Consider the following 18329-nt stretch of genomic DNA (forward strand, 5'->3'; position numbering starts at 1 on the left):
GCAAATTTACTAGATGTTGACCAATGAAATTATTAGTATTCTAGTAAATTTGCTCACTTTTAAATTTTCATTTCGTTTCAACATACAGATCGATCCCCTGATTGGTATATTCCATTAGATCTAAAAATATACACTAATTAGATATAAGAGTTTACTGAGCGCTCAGTGAGCAATTGTAGTATTGAGTGCATCCATTGGCTACGTAGAAAAAGCAGCTTTGCAACATGTTGTAAAACTTGTCTTGAGCATGATTGGTTTATACATTTAGATCCAGTGAGGAACTAAGGGCAAGACTAATCATAGGGCGATATTCATAGTCCGTTCTTATTTCGAGACTATTCTTGAAGCTACGTTTTTCTGTCTTTTCGAGGAAGATTTTATTCTATATGCTATTTTATACAATATTTCGAGTAAAATTTTCCTCAAAGAGGAAGTTTTGGAACGTAGCCTATGAAAATTGTTCAATCATATTTAAAGCACAAGAAAATGAACCAATCAGAATTCTTTATTTCATGGAAAGGAAGGAAATAAAGGATTTTCATTGATTTTCTTATGCATTATGCGTTATGCATAAGAAAATATAACTAATCAACGTTTTCTTCGTTTTCTTTCTTTCTGTGAAATAAAAATTCTGATTGATTGAATTTTTTTATGCTTGAAGTGGCTGTGTTCCAAAATTCACCAGTGCTGAAAATCTACAGTTTACGTTACATGTACTATATATTTTCAAAATTGTGTTATACATTATGACCTTTTATAATAAGTCATTAGTCATAAATAAGGAGTCAGAAGCTGAAAATTGACGACTGATTTCAATTCTCAATTTTTAGCTTCCGATTTCCTAATTCATTTCTACTCTCAATCATACTTTAATTTTGGGGTGAATTCGACGTGACCAGAATATAAGCATCGTGAGTGATAGTCCTAAATCGTAGTCTTACAGTCGACTTAGCAAAGTCAACTTCAGTCAACATATTGACGTTTGTGTTGTTAGCATCAACCAAGGACCCGAACATCATAAAGCCACACTGATCGCCATAGGCATCCTCAAGGGAAACCAACAACAGGGTAAACTCTATTCGACATTCATCAGGATAACATTGTCTGGCGCTCTGAAGCACATGGTGCATGGACGCCGCCATACTTGAGCCTGAACGTTATCTCTGCTCATCTGTCGCATGCCGCGTGTCGCGTCTGCGTATCCGTCGAATCCGACGCGGGTGTGTGATTAGGGTGCTTCGTTTCGCCAATCAGCCGCATGACGGTTCATCAATATGTGCCCTAATTCGGGAGTGTGCATGCCGCGATATTGTGGACGACACCTACCATGCTTGAATTTCTAATTCAGTTTGCATGAATGGGAGTCTATTTGCACCGCGTCGATCGGAAAATTCTTTGTACCACGTGTTATACTTTAGAGCCATCTCACATGCGAGAAGCTTACTACTTCGCCGACCGCCATTGCTTACACATCAAGTTGCTGCTTCGCGCTGATAGGTGCGCAGGGTATTTATTTTCTCTCTCTCTCTCTCTCATGCGTTCGATCACAAATTGTTTTCGTGATTCGGTCGTGTCATGAAAATTATTTAAAACAAGTATATTTTTGAATCAGATATAATAATATAATATTAACAAATTTATTATATAAAGACAATATTCACATTAATAATAATATTAAACAGTAATAAGTAAATTAAAAATAACAATTGATCAAATACTATATGAAAATTATAATTAAATGTGAAGTTGTAATTTGATAATATACGTAGGGGGAGGAGGGTACACAAATGCATACTTATGAGAATATTTTATCATATATAAATAAAATTGTCTACACAATATAGCGTCTCCGAAAAAATTTTATTTAATTTTTTAATAAAACTTAATTTTATTATATTTTATGGGAAAAAGATCAGGAGGTGGAAGTATATTGTTACTTAAATATATTACATTGTAATTTATAAACGTAATTTTATTTGAAAATTTTATTTGAAAAATTTTGATTAAACATTGTTTTATATTTATTAATATCACAATATTCTGAAACAGAAAGCTCTTTCTTTCTCTTTGTACGTATATAACTTCCTTTCTGATGAATTAATTGCTTTTTAATTTTCTGTAATTTTTTTATGTAATAAGTTAATTTTCTTTTTCAATATTATTTTTCTTGGTGAATTTTTAGACAATTTGCAATCAGTTTGTATTTTCTTATCATATGTAACTGATAGTTGTTCAGTTTGTACTTCTTTATTCTTTTGATTGTCTTCATTTATAATTTTTGCATCCTGATCTAATATAATTTCATAATTATTAGATATTCAATAACATATAGTTTTTATTAATGATTAAGTATATCAAATAGATAAGTTTATAAAAATAAAAAGGTTTAGAATTATTAGAATTCAACTTACCATTACATAAAGAAGATACGTGATTGTCTAAAATTAAGGCTGTGACATGTATTGAATCAGTTTCTTTTTGTAGATCCATTGATTTTGGAACTGCATGTGATTGGAGGCGATTCTTCAAATCATTTAGAAACATTGAAGAATCAAAATGATTTCCACAAATTCGATAATTTTTATATAAGTTTTCCATTGGAACTGGAATTGTACGTCCACAGTTTCTTAACCATAATTTACATCTAGAAAATGAAAACATAGTACATATAAAACCTGTTCTATGATGTGCTCTTTGTTTTTAATGCTTTTTCTTGTTTTTTATCATTTTTTTACATCTTGTTTTTTAGCCTCTTATCCCATTTTGTGTTTTCTGTCATCAGATACATAAAAATTGACGAACTTTGAAAGAAATATGTGACAAAAATATATAGCAAGAGACATTTCAATAAAATGGTTGCAAAGGAAGGAAAAGACAAGAAGGAAAAAGTAAGAAATGGAAAGCAACAAGCACATTGTAGATCAAGTTTATTGTGTTATATATTAGTGTTATATATAAGCAATTTTAACAAAAATATCAAATTAATAAAAAATATTATAATTACTTTCACCTTTCTGCATCTTTCGGGAAACGAAAAAAGCTTAGCCCTGATAGTCGTCCCGATATATTTAAACAGTTAAACATGGCACAATTGTACCCATGCCCACCTTTATTTATTTTTTGTTTCATTTCTATGCAATTAACAAACTGTTTTATTTTATTTGCATTATTATTGAATTGTCTATACACGTCTTATACATATATTCTATAATCTGCAATTTCTTTTTATTATGCCTGCTTGGTTTTGTGACCCAAGGAAAGGATCACAGTATTATACATAGAATTTGGATCGTTAATCTTGTGACCTCCGCAGGGAATTAGAGGTCTCACTTTCGTTTTATTTCAAAATTCAAGGTGTCCCCGAAGTCACCTCTCGCAACCACAAAGTCAGCCTAACCTACAATTTCAACTTATTAAAGGCAACTATATTCCTGATTGGAAATCGATGTATGCGCACTGAAAATTGAAGACCACATAAAAAGTTCAGTGTCCATACTGTATGTACTTATAGGGGCTCCGCAGAAATCATGTATTATGGAATACACAGTTCTGATAGGTTGAAATTCTTATTCTCTGTCTTCTGTTCCCTGTTCCTTTTATTGTGCGGAGTCTCATACTGTGACCATACTTGGTCGGAACAACCGTGGCGTGACGAGTCAATTATCGTAAAGCCGGCGGCATAATAAAAAGATACACGGCATACGATGCTTGCCATGCTGGCACTGACAGCATTGCAGCCAATATGGCAAGATTCTAATTCAGCTAGCAATCCAGCAGGAAAACAAGCATCGTGTGCTTGCAGGCTTAAGTGAAAATAGGCTATGCATGCGCACTTTACGTGCTTTTTATCACTTTTTATGATTATTTGAATTATTTACTGATTACTGTCAGAAGAAGATAGGGATAGTTTTTGTCCATAATTTTTACAATTGTTTTAAAGTGATTTCATCATTTCATTTTATTCAAATTGTCTTTATTTTTAGATGGCACGTAAATTTTTTTTATTATATAGTCTCTTCAAACCATTCAATTTCCATTCTGGTAAATATTTTCCATCTCTTATAATTTCGACTAGGAATGCATCGGATATCCGGAATGTATCCGGTATCCAGTATTATTCGGCACTTTTTTACTATCCGACTGGATAATCATTAGTATTCGGGAATATATTCGGTTCAAATTTGATATCATTAAATTGTTGATTTTTTCTTACAAATGTTCTAGAAACAAGTATGCATATTTATGATGCTATATCTTATATATTGTTGCAAAATTACAATCTTTTTTTCTATGGTGTTCTCTATTTTCTCTATGGCGTTATTTATAATTCTTGAGATTGTTTTAAGTAAAATCTTAAGACGCTAATACAGCCCTCGAATTGGTTCGTGACTTCTTAAGACTATACTTAAGACGGTTTTGAATATAAGATTTGATTATGAATACCGTTCTATAATCTAATAGAGCTTCTAATAGCTTTTTTTTTTAAAAGACACTTTCTCGGAATCCGACATCGGATATCCGATTCGAAGAAATTGCTTTCTCGGATATCCGATAATTTTACGATCCGGTGTATCCCTAATTTCGACGAAATTCGCGCTTAAAAAGAAAAATCATTTTTTTCATCTCTTGAAAGTGCGATTGGGCATGTATACAGTATACAAAAAATACATCTCTTATTTTTGTCTGAGGAACGACATACTAAAAACTTACCAAAGTCGGAAGATAATAGTTGGGTCTCTTTCCTTGTTAGAAAATTTCCAGATTTTGTAGGTATTAAATATGGTGACGTACGCATGTAACAACATTAGTTCGAATATAAATAAAATGACAGGCAGCGACTTCGAGAATTCAAACTTTATTTCAAGCTGCTTATCATAATACAGAACAAAATAAAAGTAACGATTTCCATGTTCGAAGATGCGTTATCACTTGTCCGCTGTTTTATGAATAACACATCTTCAAATGCTATGCCGGTATTAACAATTGTCACAGCCACGAGATTTACATTTTTTTGTAAATGAGTTTCTCTTTTTTCTTACAACTACCGATCGCTGTTACCAGGGACGCTTATTCTGTAACTGTTTTACACGCCTACCGATAGTTGTCGGTGTTGTTGCACAGCTTTTTCACCATATAAAATATCTGCGCAACGACACCTACAATTGTCGATAGGCGTATAAAGACAATTACAGAATAATGCTCCTGAAGAGCAACTACACATATGTATATACATATGTACAACAAACCGCTAACATGTATTATACGGGACATTCTATCGTTAACATAAATCTTTAATCCGCTTACTACCGAACAATTTTTAAGCGTAATCTTGATCTATATCCTTTAGAGATATAAAATTATATTAACGGTAGCTATGCTTTTAACACACTTCAAGAAGTTACTTTCAAATAGTAATAACTATAATTACAGCACAATCATACATTTATGTACATTTATACAGGGTGTAGAATGACCACCAAATATTTCCTGTGATGATACAGCAGATCAAATTTCGTTTCAAAGTTTTGAGTCAAAAAGTCATTAAAAATACTAACTAAAAATTATTAAAAATTACTGAATATAAAAAATCGCTGAATATTGATTTTCAATAATTATTTACTCAAATACTATCAATTTTACAGAAAAGAGAAAAATTGTTTATTTTCTTCTCATAGAGATGTTTTCAGAACTTTTTAGTACTATATTTTAGTACTACATGTTTTTATTGCCAACTATTTTTTATCAACAAAAAAATGCAGTACCAAAAAATTCTCTTGAGAACTCTATGAGAAGAAAATAAATTTTTTGTGTTGAATTTTTGTCACTTGCTGTTTTTTTTTGTACAGTTGATGAGTACTTAAAAAATTATTGAAAACTAATGTTGCGATTTTTAGTAATTAATATCTTGTCAATTATTGCGAAAATTTTTAAATAGTAGAGGACTTTTCGATTCAGTTTAGTCCACACTACCAGCACACGAAATATTTAGCGGTCATTGGAACACTCTGTTATATTCACAAGTTATTCTCTAATTATAAAAACTAAATTAAATAACTTTCAGACAACACTAGATTTTCGGATCCTATATATCTAAAAATTCAGCTGATATTCTCGATTTTTTAAGGTTTAAAGTCATACTACAGCAGCCAATATGAAGCGTTGCTTTCAAAATGCAAACTTCAGATTGGCTGTCGCAATAAACTTGCAATCGGCTTGCAATTAATGTAGAACCAGCTTAAGTTGTCAAACCGACGATTTATACTAGATGAAACAGCTAATTTGCTTGCCAGCTGAATGTGATTAATTGAATCTGTAATCTATCTAACTAATCATATTATTCAATCGCTCGGTGAGCAGACTAACTGCTCTAACGAATACGCCTATTGTCTCTTTAAAATTCTCATCTCTGATATCAAATATATAAATAAAACATATAATTATTTGTATAATTTAATATTAAAAATATATAAGTAATAAAAATTGTATTTTTTAGATATCTCATCATAAAGCTATTACATATCGTATAATAAAATAATTTGTATTGTTACATTATGTACTGTTGGAAATAAAAAACATCGAGTTGAAAATTTTATTTAGAATTTAAGAGTTAAAATTCTAATTACATTAAAAGATTTTTCGTTTAAAAAATTACGGTCAACTGCGCGATTTGGCTATACAAATCTAAGATTTTCTACATTCACAATTAAGTTTCAGTACAACTTCTGTTTATCTTGCAAGTATTATGTGAAATAAGTAAGTTTATTTCATTTCAAATGAATATTTTCTTTTTCCAAAATTTCTGTATTTTTCGACTCTGTTTTCTTTAAAAGATATATGTCCAAACGATTTCAAACGCAAGCGTTGCATACCCTAACAGGATGATCCCATCCTCGGTGAGGTACAGGTTTACGATGTTGCGAACATTCCTGACACACGCCACGTCCGCAAGCTCTACAGTGATGTAAAGAAAGTACGGCGGAAAATTTCCGTTCGCAGACACAACAGCTAATCACCTCCGAATCCGGTATCCAATAAGATGGTCGAACGGAATCTTTTATAAAAGCTATACAAACCAAATATGTTCAGAATTTATCTGAGAATTACACGAATTCGTGATGTAACGTTTTTACTCACATTTGGAATAACTGAATACTGTTCCAACGGCATTAAGAGTCGACATCACGTGCTCTGTCACTTTTCGCACACCGACATCTTCTACAGGTTCGAGGGATTCATCGCTGGAACAATTTGTCTCTTTCTCATAGCACGTGTCACAAACACGAACGGGCGAGTACCAGTTTCTGTTGGGTACACATTTTGTTTTTGACGAGCATTGTGCGCAAAAGCCCTCTCCACAATCGCGACAATGATGTTTGTCATCCGTTGGACTGAATGGAATTTTACACTGATAGCAGTATTTTATCTCATTGTTCGATCGCCAATAAGACGGTGCCACTTGATCCGCGGCCCAGGCTTTCAGCGCTTTCGCCGGTTGCAAAGAGACATTCGTCATGGCTTCAGTGATGTATGAAACGCTATCGATAACTCGTTGTGCTGTGTTTTGAGTAGCTATAGAACGATTTGACTGAAAGAGAATATGGAAATTGAAAAGCCATTTTATAATGAAATAGAAATGCATAAACAAAAAAATAATCATCTTGACAGGATCTAAAATAAGCATAAATTCAAAAATTTTTGTAAGTTAATTAATCTATGTAGAATTAATTTTTATTTTAGTAGTATATTGTATAATATCTGACTACAAATTTGCTAGATATTAAAAATTTTATACAAAAAAGGAAGGTTGTGGAATAATTTCTGCAAAGTTTGCTCGCCGCGAATAGATGGCAGATTTCCAAAAGCGGGAATGATCTAGAATAAGTGAAATATTTTCTTATAAATAGATAAAATGTAGCTGTAGCATAGGATTTTTAACTATGATAATTTATTTGTTTAGAATAAATTTTTACTGTAGCTATTTTATACAATTCTCAACAAAAAATCCTATTTTATTCACTATGTCTATTTACAATAAAATAATAATAATATAATTTTCTTACGGACTCTCCCAAAATCAACAAGAAAATCCAAAAAACCAGGGCGAATGAGAGTCAATTACAATAAAATATTTCACTTTACTTCTCTGTCTCAAATCATCCCTACCTTTAGAGATTTATCACTTATCCGTAGTAAACAACTTTATAAAAATTTTTTAAAAATATTTTTTATTTAAAATCTTTAATACTTGGCAAATTTTTAGATATTGTATAACATATCTCTAACAGGAATTAATTCGAGACATACAATATAATTAATTTAAAAAAATCTTGGATTTATGCTTATTTCAGATCCTGTCAAAGTAAAGTAATCCTTAAGAACAAAAAAAGCTTTTTACTTTCGATTCTTACCGTATTCCACACGTGAGTAATCTTTTTGCGTATGGCAACATCCTCTGCATTATTACCATACCAATACTGTCTGCTTTTGTATATTTCCCCACAATGTGAACAGTTTATGATGTATCCTGACCAAGCATTTTTAGCGAAACTGTACCAGCTGTTCTGATTGTCCTCGTAATATTGCCTGCTCACCTCAATTTCGTTTCCGTTCTTGTAACATCTTTTACATATGTATATTGAATTTTCATACTGACACTGGAATTTGCACCTATCATAACAAACACCATTAATCTAAGGAATTGTACGATTAAAATAGCATATAAAAAAATCCATGTACCAACTTAGTATTACTACTGTGTGGTTTTCCTTCATTAAGATGTCCCATACTGTTGTTACAGCCATTATTACAACTTAGACATTTAATAGGACAAGTAAAATACTGATCTGGGAATAAAGTATTAGAAACATTTTCTATTTCATTAGATAGCTGATTGTTCAGATTCTTAAGTGTATTATACACCAGGTGCGGTTTTCTGGCTGAGCGAACTGTTGTGTTGTTCAATTCGCTCTCAATCGCGGATCGCAATTGTTCGTAATCCGTCGTGTCGTTTACCATTTGCAAACCGATATATTTGATAGAGTTAAAAGCGTCAATCTCGAGGCTCATCTGCGCGAATTTAGCTTTCAGAATATCTTCCGCACTTTCCGATTCATCTGTAAAAGAATCGATCGATATATCATGTCACGATGGCGAAATGATTATCAATCGTAATAAAGTTCTCAGTTTGAAATTACTGTCATTCTGAGAGAGTAGCAATATGTACTGTTGATCAAAGGTATGGTGTGTTTAGTTTCGTGCAGCACTATAACACTTGGTCCAAGCGTGCTCAACGAGGTAGAGATTCCTTCTTTTTGCCCTATCATTTGTAAAGTGGCTTTAAAATGGTGACTATAAGCACGTGACGCAGCGCCCAAAAATGTAAACAAATCCCTGTTTAATCTTTCGGAATGGATTCCATAAACCACAATATCAGAGACTGCGAGTACCTTCAATAACAATCTCGTCCGTTCATGTTCATAACAAGTAATACCTAAACAGAAATGTAACACGTAAACGTAAACAGAATAATATAGTAATATAAACTTGTTGAATCTGGCACAGACTTAATTTTACTTAAGAATAGCATAAAATATATTGTACCTTGTAAACCTTCCGTATCCAAGCAGATGACATTGAGAATTGGATCAAATGCTACCCAGACTCCTAATGTACAACAATTTTGCTCATTGGAGGTTTGAAATACTTCCTCGCCCTTGAAAAATACTTGATTCATAGTATGGCTCTTCCCATCACCTGTATTTCCAAATATCGATACAACTTTGACTTTAATGTTGTTTTCCGTACAGTTTAACTTTTTCAGAAATTCTTCTACATCAGGAACCTGCAGATTCTCCCGTCCATCGAGCAGCAGGAAACTCTTGTTGTTATTATTATGGCACTTCATGCAAGAATTCATCAGGGGATTCTTCTTCTTCATGATAAGTAAGTTGGGACTGAAGTCGGATAGCTTGTCAAAGTCGTCCAAGCTGCTGTCCAGACTCTTCATGATCGCTGGATCTGTCGGTTCCACCTTCAGGATGTCTCCCCAGGGTTTCCACAATGTGCTCATGATATTTGTTAAACCCGATCGTTCCTTGAAAAAGTCAATCAAGACTTCAATCACTGTTAACTAGGACCATCACAGGATGACATCTCGATGTCAGCGCATTGACAAGCAAACACAATGGTATCAGACTATCAGATGAATACCAACCATGCGCAACTGCGTATATAATAAATACCTACCTCTCTTACTCTCAAACTCGACGGCGCAGTAGCTCGGCGAGCGTTTAGATGGAATCGAATTCTTATGGGGAACTCGCGGGAGAAAACCGTGACTCAGGAAAATCCATACATGATGATCGTCATTGTACTCACGCGAGTCACGCATCTATCATCTATAGGTAGGTCTAAACAATTCCGATTAACCCAATCGTTCGATCGTCAACCGTAATTGGTTAATTCTGATGAACAACAAATGTGATTGGTCAGTTCCAATGTAACAATTGGTCGATTAAATTAAACGGAGTTGATGAGATCGGTCCTGAGGATCCAACCGCCGGCTTCTGCCGACTTGATCGACGAATCATTCGACTGGGGCGAATTGTTGATTCCTCGACTAAGTGGAATTTTTTAAGCGAGCACGTCGTACGAATCCTTCCAACGGCGAGACTCGCCTTCAACTGAAATTTCAACGTCACGAGGGACGAAGATACGCGACATGCCACGCGGTGTACAGAATGCTTACAAATTGTCTGCAAATATTGTTATGAATCTGAATTTCCGTTTCCGCCAATTTGAATCGCGCGACTTTCCGTTTACCGAAAAAGGATATGTTATTTGAAACACGTTCTATAGGGTGTTCACGATTCGCATAGAGGAATATATTTTTTCGCCTGTGAATTTTTTTAAAATGTAAAATACAAAATATAAAATACAAAAATAATATGTAATATAAAATATAAAATTAATTTGTTTAATAAAATATAAAAAATAATATATAATATGAAATATAAAATTTTTAATATGTAATTTTTTTTAAACATTTGTAACATTACAAATGAAGATGTTCCAAATAAAGAAAACTAATTTGATACGTATATTTAACTTCATATAACGATTTATTATTTTTTTTTTTTGATAAAATTTAGTATATTTTTAGTATTTTTTTTGTAAAATTTAGCCTACTTGTAGAGTTTTTGAATTTCATAATAAATGATTTATTTTTTTAGCTTATTTTTTGTAAAGCGTAATTTCAGAATTTCTAACGTAATTTCAGAATTTAGAGTTCCCGACACTGATCGCAGTATCGCAAACGTTGCGGTCCAATCAACGTCAAGCTAGCTCGACTCTGATTGGACCACAACACTTGCGACGTTTCTGCACTCTGAAAGGGAGAAAAGTGAAAGGTGTATAATAAAAGGTGCAATTTCTGAAAAAAGGAGAGGTTTGGTTTTTTTTATTGCACTGGACTGCACATTAAAATTTTCTATCTCTTTCATTAAACTTTATTGTTATTCATGTATATACACTTGTAAATACATACGTACTTGAAATTAAATAATCTGTAGAAGACTATATAATTTTAAGTATATATGAATATATAAATGCACATTACATGTACTAGTTGGAGGTTGGAGTCAGTTGGAGTTGCAAAGCAGTAGAAGTAAAGGGCGGAAAACAGCAAAAGCGGAAGGTGTCAGCCACTATCAACCGTGTTAGGAGGTGCAGCAGGGAGGAGCAGTGGACATCGGCAAATATATATGAGTGTTAGACACATCATTTAACGAATTGCTTGCGAGTCCAGCGAAGTCGTTGGATGAACAAGCGAGGTCGCTTCCGGTTCTTGAGTTCGCTTCCGTGAGCCGATTATCAGTGATTTTCATTCTCGAGTCTTTATTTGCGTTTTGGACCTAGTTTCGTTCAAGTCACTATGAGTCACTGACATTGGTCAGCGGCATGCCATCGCCGTCATCGACGTCATTAACGTCATCGTTGTCGAGAGGCCAGTCCCGGCTGAGCTCCGAGATATGCTCTCCGAATCCTTGTCCATGGCAGTGATCCACTCCGGCAAAATTGTCGTTCTCGTCCGCGCCAAGTGATTATACAATGGAGAACCAGGACGATCGGACGGTCAAAGCAAACGGAAACGGTATGTTATCGAACAGTAGTCTTTATTTAGGTCCTTGTCGATATCGTCATTACTACATTCGGAAGGAAAAAAAAATACGAAAACAAGATATTTAAGAAAGCACTATTTATTCATTTGTCGGGCTTCTTTTGCGACATCATATGTTTGTTAATGTAGAGAATCCTCTCACATGGTATGATTTAATTTCATTAAGAGTGTCTGTTACGATTCAGAGGATCCTCAGGTGAAGATCAGTCGATTGGAGTCAGAGAACGTTAAGATGCGAGAAGAGTTTAATGTACAAAGGGCTAAGATGAAAGAATTGTTCCTTCAGAAAGAAGGTATGTAGGATATATAACTCGAACCTTGGGTAAGTAGTTCTTTGGCAGTTTTATCAAATCTAGAATTAATGTATTTTATAGAGGAATTAAAGCGGAGACTAGAGGAAAATATGGGTCTGCAGAAGGAAAATCTGAGATTGAAGAATGAGCTGGATGAGGCTAAGAGTCAACTAGTCGTCGCAGATCTCAAAATACAAAATCATATATTGATAGAGAAGAGGAAGGCTCAGGAAGAAATAGCGTCTTTACAGCAAGTTATACATGAAACAGTGGAGGAATCTTCTTGCTCGAGAAAACAGCTTGTTAGCGAAGTGTCCAAATTACAATTGACTCTTTCTAAGCTTCAAGAAGAGAATGCGTTATTGAAAACACAATTGCCACGCGATCCGCCAATGGACGGACCACAAATTTCATTGTCTACAGTAACTAAAACATTAGCTAGAAAAGTGGTTTCACAATTAGGCGCGGACTCTTTATCTTTAGGTCCTGACAATTTAGAAGAAAGCATGCGGAAGGTAAAAAAATATGTACGTAAATCTAAAATTGCATGAAACATTTATAACTCTTGCACAATTAACCTTCTGTTAAGTGATCAAGTTGGATTTTGAAAACATAGTTGATATTTTGATTATGAGAATTCTAAAGGTAAATTTAAATCTACAATAAATAAGTAAAATACAATTTGATTTCTAGTAAAAATAGTTTCATTGTTAAAGTTTTTACAAGTATACAAGAATTTTGTCAGATTTTTATATAGTTAAGAACATAAAAATTTACACTGAAGATACCCACTTTGCTGACGGAAGGTATAAAATTCCATATGATTGATGGAGGGTTAAATTTATATTCTATTTGTGATACATTTAAGTGACACTAACATTTCTCTGGATACGTTAAATTGCTTGTCTCTCAGTAAATTCATAATATTTATTGCAATGATAGATAAAAAACTGTGTAATTTCATAGGCACAAGAAGATGCGGAAGTTTTACGTTCGTTGGTTGTGCCACTCGAGGAGGAAATAAAAGCTTTAAAAGAGAAACTAAGGTCAACCGATGACGAATTACAAAAATGTAAAGAAGTTCTATTAAAGAAACGGCAGCAGGAACCTGGTTCCTTTGAGCCGTCGTGTGATATGTGTGCAAACTACGAAGCACAATTAGTTAAAGTAGAAGCGACTGCCAAGAATTTAGAGAAGCAGCTGTTGGACTCGCAACGTATGCTACAAGCTCAAAAGGAAGATCTAGCTAAGGAAGTTGAATTTCGAAAAGAGATGGAGGAAAAATGGAATGAGAAGAAGGAAGAGCATAAAATCAAAGTTGCGGAACTCACTGTTACCTCGCAGACAGCGCAACAAAATTTATTAGAACTGAAGAAAACTTTTGAACAAATTCAAAGGAACGTATCGGAGGAACTTATTAAATTGACACGAGGCAGAGAAGAAGTACAGAGACATCTCACTGCGTAAGATGATCCTTTTTTGACAAATTTTTAATAGCACTACATATATATAAAGTTAAATTATATATAAAAATAAGAAATATAGATAATATTATAATAATATATTATTGATAAAGTTTTTTATTCCAAATATGTGCTTGCAGACTTCAGATGGAGAACGAAAATCTTGTGGGTAAACATAGCAAACATTCGCAACAACTTCAAAGTGAAAGCATCAACATGCCAAACACTGTTGAGGAATTGCATATGAGTCTTTTAAAGATGCGTGAGGATTTGATTACAGCCAAAGTGGCTCAAGAAGTTGCACAAGAGAAGGAAGAGACATTGCGATATGAAGTTACTTTATTGAGAGAACAAATGGAGCAAGAGAATAGAGTTAAAGAACAGGATATTGCTGTTTTAAAGAATGAAATAAGCGGATTGAGGTGAGCGGTTGTATATACTGATTTTATATGTGCGACAAAATCAACTATGATTGTTTAATACCATAAACATTAACATAATTTTACTCTATTGAATCATTTATAGAGCACAATTAGATAAATACATAAGAGATCATCGTACACTCGCTGATAGAGAAGAGAAACTTGATCGATTGGAAAAACAGCTGCAGGAAATCCAAAAAGAGAAGAAAGATGCAGATTCAGTTATAAGTGAACTACGACAAAGAGTTATGAGTTTACAGCAAGAATTAGATACTAGTGAGGCAGTACAGAAAGACTTTGTTAGATTATCACAATCATTACAGGTAATAGAAATAATATAAACAGTGAATTTAAAGTTGTGTGTATTTTATCGACATATAAAGTTGATTCAAAATTATCGAAAAAGTTTGTATATATAAATAAGAGCTCATTATATACATTATAAATATTATAAATTCTAAATAGAACTGTAATATACAAAGTAATAATTATTTTAATGATCACATATAGGTCCAACTGGAAAGGATTAGACAAGCAGGTAGTGAAGTAAGATGGCAACATGAAGAGGATGTTGAAGAGTGTCCTAGTTGCCATACCACATTTTCAGTTACAAAAAAGAAGGTAAATTGAAAAAGCATTAAATTAATATTAATATTATATTATATCTATATGCACGCATACACGCAAATACGAGGTGTATCGTAAATAGCGTTCATTAATTAATTCAGCTCTATTCCTGAGCCATTTTTTCTACAATACTCAATGAAACAAGTAATTGCTAAGTAAAGCTGATTCAATTAACCGTTCTTTAAACGGATGCTCAGTGAATCACATATCTGGTAGTGAGCACGGCTCACAGATATGCCTAAAGGACGACATCGATTTGATTACTCGATGATAACTGCTTCCTTGAACATTGTAGAAAAAAATGGTTCAGGATCAAGTTTTCGACTCAATTTTTGATCAGGAATAGTGCTATATGACTGGATGGACTTTAATGGGCATTATTAAATGTTAAATGTCACGCCGGTTCCTACAGACCGGCACCGGACTTTCCGTTTACGTCACGTCGATCTCAAAAACTTTTTAAAATATTTAGTTCTACTTCAGAGAACAAAATTGTACTGTTCTTTTGTGTGACGATTCGTTAGTCATCCCAGCATTACTTTGTTTCTTGTTCTTTTTGTTTACCTTAGCTCGCACACTGCCTGTATCTCTCTAGTTGACGATATTGTGTGACGTAAACAGAAAGTTAAACGAAGTAGGCTCGGCGCTTAAGATACACCCAGCGTTATCATCCAGTCAACAGACCAAAAAAGTGAAATACTGACTGCTTTTTGACAAAAAATAATCTTTCAAGCATCAAAATAGTACTAAAAAAATACTACAAAAAAATGACATTTTTCAAATGAAATTTTTAAAATAATTTAAGCCATTTGAGCAAAGAAAAAAAACATTACTCTTATTTTCGCATATGTTTTGGATAATTTAACATATGATAAGGCGAGTCTATTTCGTGTCAGTTTCAACTTTAAAGTAATATGAAGATTTACGATAACAAATAATATCTCTTTGCAAGTGCTTACACAACTACATTATATAATTATAATTATTCTTTGACAGCAGAATCTTTAAATATTCAATATGTGCTGTTTAAAAAAAAATATTATGGTGAGGAATGGACGAAAAAATTCTATCGAATAGTAAATTTTTTTTTAGCATAAACTTCAAACGACAAAAGCTATTGAGTTAAATTGAAAAGATGGTTCATTTTAAAGATAATTATCCAGTAAAGAATACAAATAGAATACAAATTGATTTGTATGAAAGTTTTTGTAGTCTAATATATTGTATGAAAATTTATTTTAAATATATGATTTTAATATTTAAAAAAATTGCATATTAAATATATATACAAAAAATATTATATATAAATATTTTTTGTTTTACAATTATAAATCAATTATAAAAAGTATTTTAAAATTAAACTAAAAATTTTTTAAATATTGGACAATAAAAATTCCCGCAAAAGTTAAATTTTGTTAATGTATTTTTTGCTGGAAAATTGTCAAAATATCTCAATTTTTATTCACAGTTACTTTTAAAAAGTATTTTTAAAAGTGCCACTTGTCTAGCTGATCTAGCATTTAAATCGCGAGATGCAGAGTAAAGCAGGGACTCTTACATAACGCATAAAAAATCAACCAAACTCAAATGTTTATGTGATTGAAAGTTTGAGTACAAGTGCGTGAAAGTGAGATTGCATTCGAATAAATCAAATTACGATTGGCACGTGCGCAAACGTTTGATCTTCTCATAAAATATTATTTTACTACACGTAGCATATTGCTTTACGAGAAATCAAATATTCGGGTCCTAGTAATCACATGCTGAGACATGCTGGACTAATGTCCAATAAGCAACAGTAAAAGCAATCGTTATCAGACCAGATAAAATATGAATGAAACATTTAAATTTATATGCAAATTTCAAGATTTTCACAGATTAAGAAAAAAAAGTGACTATAGTGATTTAATTTAAACGATAGTGATTTTTTAATAACTTGTAAAAAAACGTCGACAAAAAGTAATTTAAGTGACTGAATGGCAGCGCTGGATACACCCTGTATGTATGAGGATAGTTCGCGTTGCTTGCATTTTTTGCACTCTTTATCTTATTTTAAGTGTAAAAATATTTGGGGATTTCATGTAACGGAATTAAAGAGGCTTAATGTCCATAGGTACATTGCCGTCACTGTGGCCATATATTTTGTCAATCTTGCCTCTCACACGTTGTGAACAGTGGGCCGAAACAAAGACCATCCAGAGTCTGTGATGTTTGTCATACTTTATTAGTGCAAGATACCGCACCATACTTCAGCCAAGAACCTCCACATACACCTGATTAAATGTTCTAAAGTTACGGGACTTTAACACAGTTTAACGAGATGTGCAATATCAGTCCGGTAATACGTTGACTAGTATGTCTCAAAAATATACCGATCATTAGGTGACTAACGATGACTCTCTTTGTTTGCAGAGAGAGAGAGAGAGAGAGAGAGAGAGAGAGAGAGAGAGAGAGAGAGAGAGAGAGAGAGAGAAAGTTAGACATGTTAATAGCATAAAAATGGGATTAGATAAGATTCTTATTACCTGAAAATCGGAGTGATATAAGAAATATCGTGTAAATATAAAGTTATGTATTACCTAATGGTTACTGTAATTTAAACAGATTAAAGCTTTTGAATGTATGTGAGTTATACAGAAGAATATTGTGAGTATTTATATTACATTATCTTGTCTTTATTTAATTACGGATCTCTCAGATCTTTGATTGAGAATTTTGCCAGTCTATAAAAGAGAAATAGTAATAACATTTAACTCTTTGATAGAATATTTTTAGTTCACTTAATTCTGTATCTTTTTTTAATATAAAAAAATGGATTGATACTTTTAATAGTTGATAAAAAAAAAACAAAATAGAATGTACAACTAATTTAATTCATCTTATGACTGTTAGCTTTGATACAATAATTAATGATGTACTGACAATACAAGAGCAATTTGTAGTGCAGTTGATAACATGTAATCTATTTAAATTAAATTTTCATAAATTAATCATAATTTACACAATATCGCTAAACAGATTATGTATTGTCAACTACATCTTGAGTGCCTGCTACCTTTACCATATATTGTCTGAATTTATTAGAGAGGCTTTATTATTTATTCAGTTATACAAGTTTACATTAGATAGATCACATATTCTATCATTTGATATCTATCTAAAGAGTGCCTAAATGAATTTTTAAAATTGAAATGAAACGAATCTGCAAAACACTTGTAAATAATTAGCGAGTTTGAAAATTTTATGATCTCAAAATATCTCTAGGAATAATCGAAGGATACGCGCGCGTATCTAGTTTTTAATTATCTACATTCATTGTGGCATTTGTACAAGAACAAAATGCTAG

At 32.7% G+C, this 18329-nt stretch overlaps 3 protein-coding genes and 1 long non-coding RNA gene across 9 annotated transcripts; 2 read left to right on the top strand and 2 right to left on the bottom strand.

Moving 5' to 3' along the window:
- Window positions 1-724: 724 nt before the first annotated feature.
- LOC105149739 (uncharacterized) lies at window positions 725-3004 on the top strand. 2 transcript variants are annotated; one of them, XR_015547257.1, is made up of 3 exons: window positions 725-911; window positions 995-1068; window positions 2485-3004. It is a non-coding gene; the product is annotated as an uncharacterized LOC105149739 (long non-coding RNA). The 2 variants fall into 2 exon arrangements; XR_015547260.1 differs by lacking the exons at window positions 725-911; window positions 995-1068 and adding an exon at window positions 1075-1497.
- Window positions 1842-3144, bottom strand: LOC105149738 (uncharacterized). Its single transcript, XM_011062359.2, has 3 exons — window positions 3011-3144; window positions 2412-2644; window positions 1842-2290 (listed from the first exon to the last, which is right to left on the bottom strand). The coding sequence occupies exons 1-3, from the start codon at window positions 3127-3129 to the stop codon at window positions 2109-2111; spliced, it is 534 nt and encodes a 177-aa protein (XP_011060661.1). The 5' UTR covers window positions 3130-3144; the 3' UTR covers window positions 1842-2108.
- A 1695-nt stretch (window positions 3145-4839) lies between these two features.
- On the bottom strand, window positions 4840-10955 carry LOC105149737 (zinc finger FYVE domain-containing protein 1). The gene is made up of 7 exons (XM_011062358.2): window positions 10246-10955; window positions 9601-10093; window positions 9224-9490; window positions 8741-9113; window positions 8409-8667; window positions 7135-7585; window positions 4840-7063 (listed from the first exon to the last, which is right to left on the bottom strand). Exons 2-7 carry the CDS (start codon window positions 10067-10069, stop codon window positions 6849-6851), a joined length of 2034 nt encoding a protein of 677 aa, XP_011060660.1. The 5' UTR covers window positions 10070-10093; window positions 10246-10955; the 3' UTR covers window positions 4840-6848.
- A 398-nt stretch (window positions 10956-11353) lies between these two features.
- On the top strand, window positions 11354-17625 carry Rbpn-5 (Rab GTPase-binding effector protein rabaptin-5). 5 transcript variants are annotated; one of them, XM_087412651.1, is made up of 9 exons: window positions 11354-11446; window positions 11627-12151; window positions 12364-12471; window positions 12553-12998; window positions 13438-13934; window positions 14075-14356; window positions 14460-14679; window positions 14867-14977; window positions 17097-17625. In XM_087412651.1, the coding sequence occupies exons 2-9, from the start codon at window positions 12109-12111 to the stop codon at window positions 17262-17264; spliced, it is 1875 nt and encodes a 624-aa protein (XP_087268777.1). In that variant the 5' UTR covers window positions 11354-11446; window positions 11627-12108; the 3' UTR covers window positions 17265-17625. The 5 variants fall into 5 exon arrangements, with proteins under 5 accessions (XP_087268777.1, XP_011060663.1, XP_087268733.1 ...); XM_011062361.2 differs by having other exon boundaries at window positions 11422-11521; XM_087412607.1 differs by having other exon boundaries at window positions 11429-11533.
- Window positions 17626-18329: the final 704 nt, after the last annotated feature.

The sequence above is a fragment of the Acromyrmex echinatior genome, chromosome 1 (genome assembly GCF_024713525.1).
Source record: "Acromyrmex echinatior isolate Ae372 chromosome 1, ASM2471352v2, whole genome shotgun sequence".
Lineage (NCBI taxonomy): Eukaryota > Metazoa > Arthropoda > Insecta > Hymenoptera > Formicidae > Acromyrmex > Acromyrmex echinatior.

Excerpts from the sequence above, each read along its gene's own strand:
- LOC105149737 (XM_011062358.2), bottom strand. The coding sequence starts at position 10,069 with ATGAGCACATTGTGGAAACCCTGGGGAGACATCCTGAAGGTGGAACCG. Across the intron at positions 8,668-8,740 it reads CCACACAGTAGTAATACTAA|GTGCAAATTCCAGTGTCAGT; the intron begins GTTGGTACATGG and ends TTGTTATGATAG. Across the intron at positions 7,586-8,408 it reads TTACTCACGTGTGGAATACG|TCAAATCGTTCTATAGCTAC; the intron begins GTAAGAATCGAA and ends ATTCTCTTTCAG.
- LOC105149738 (XM_011062359.2), bottom strand. The coding sequence starts at position 3,129 with ATGAAACAAAAAATAAATAAAGGTGGGCATGGGTACAATTGTGCCATG. Across the intron at positions 2,645-3,010 it reads TTCCCGAAAGATGCAGAAAG|ATGTAAATTATGGTTAAGAA; the intron begins GTGAAAGTAATT and ends TTCATTTTCTAG. Across the intron at positions 2,291-2,411 it reads CGTATCTTCTTTATGTAATG|ATCAGGATGCAAAAATTATA; the intron begins GTAAGTTGAATT and ends AAATTATATTAG.
- Rbpn-5 (XM_087412651.1), top strand. The coding sequence starts at position 12,109 with ATGGAGAACCAGGACGATCGGACGGTCAAAGCAAACGGAAACG. Across the intron at positions 13,935-14,074 it reads GTACAGAGACATCTCACTGC|ACTTCAGATGGAGAACGAAA; the intron begins GTAAGATGATCC and ends ATGTGCTTGCAG. Across the intron at positions 14,978-17,096 it reads TTTCAGTTACAAAAAAGAAG|GTACATTGCCGTCACTGTGG; the intron begins GTAAATTGAAAA and ends TAATGTCCATAG.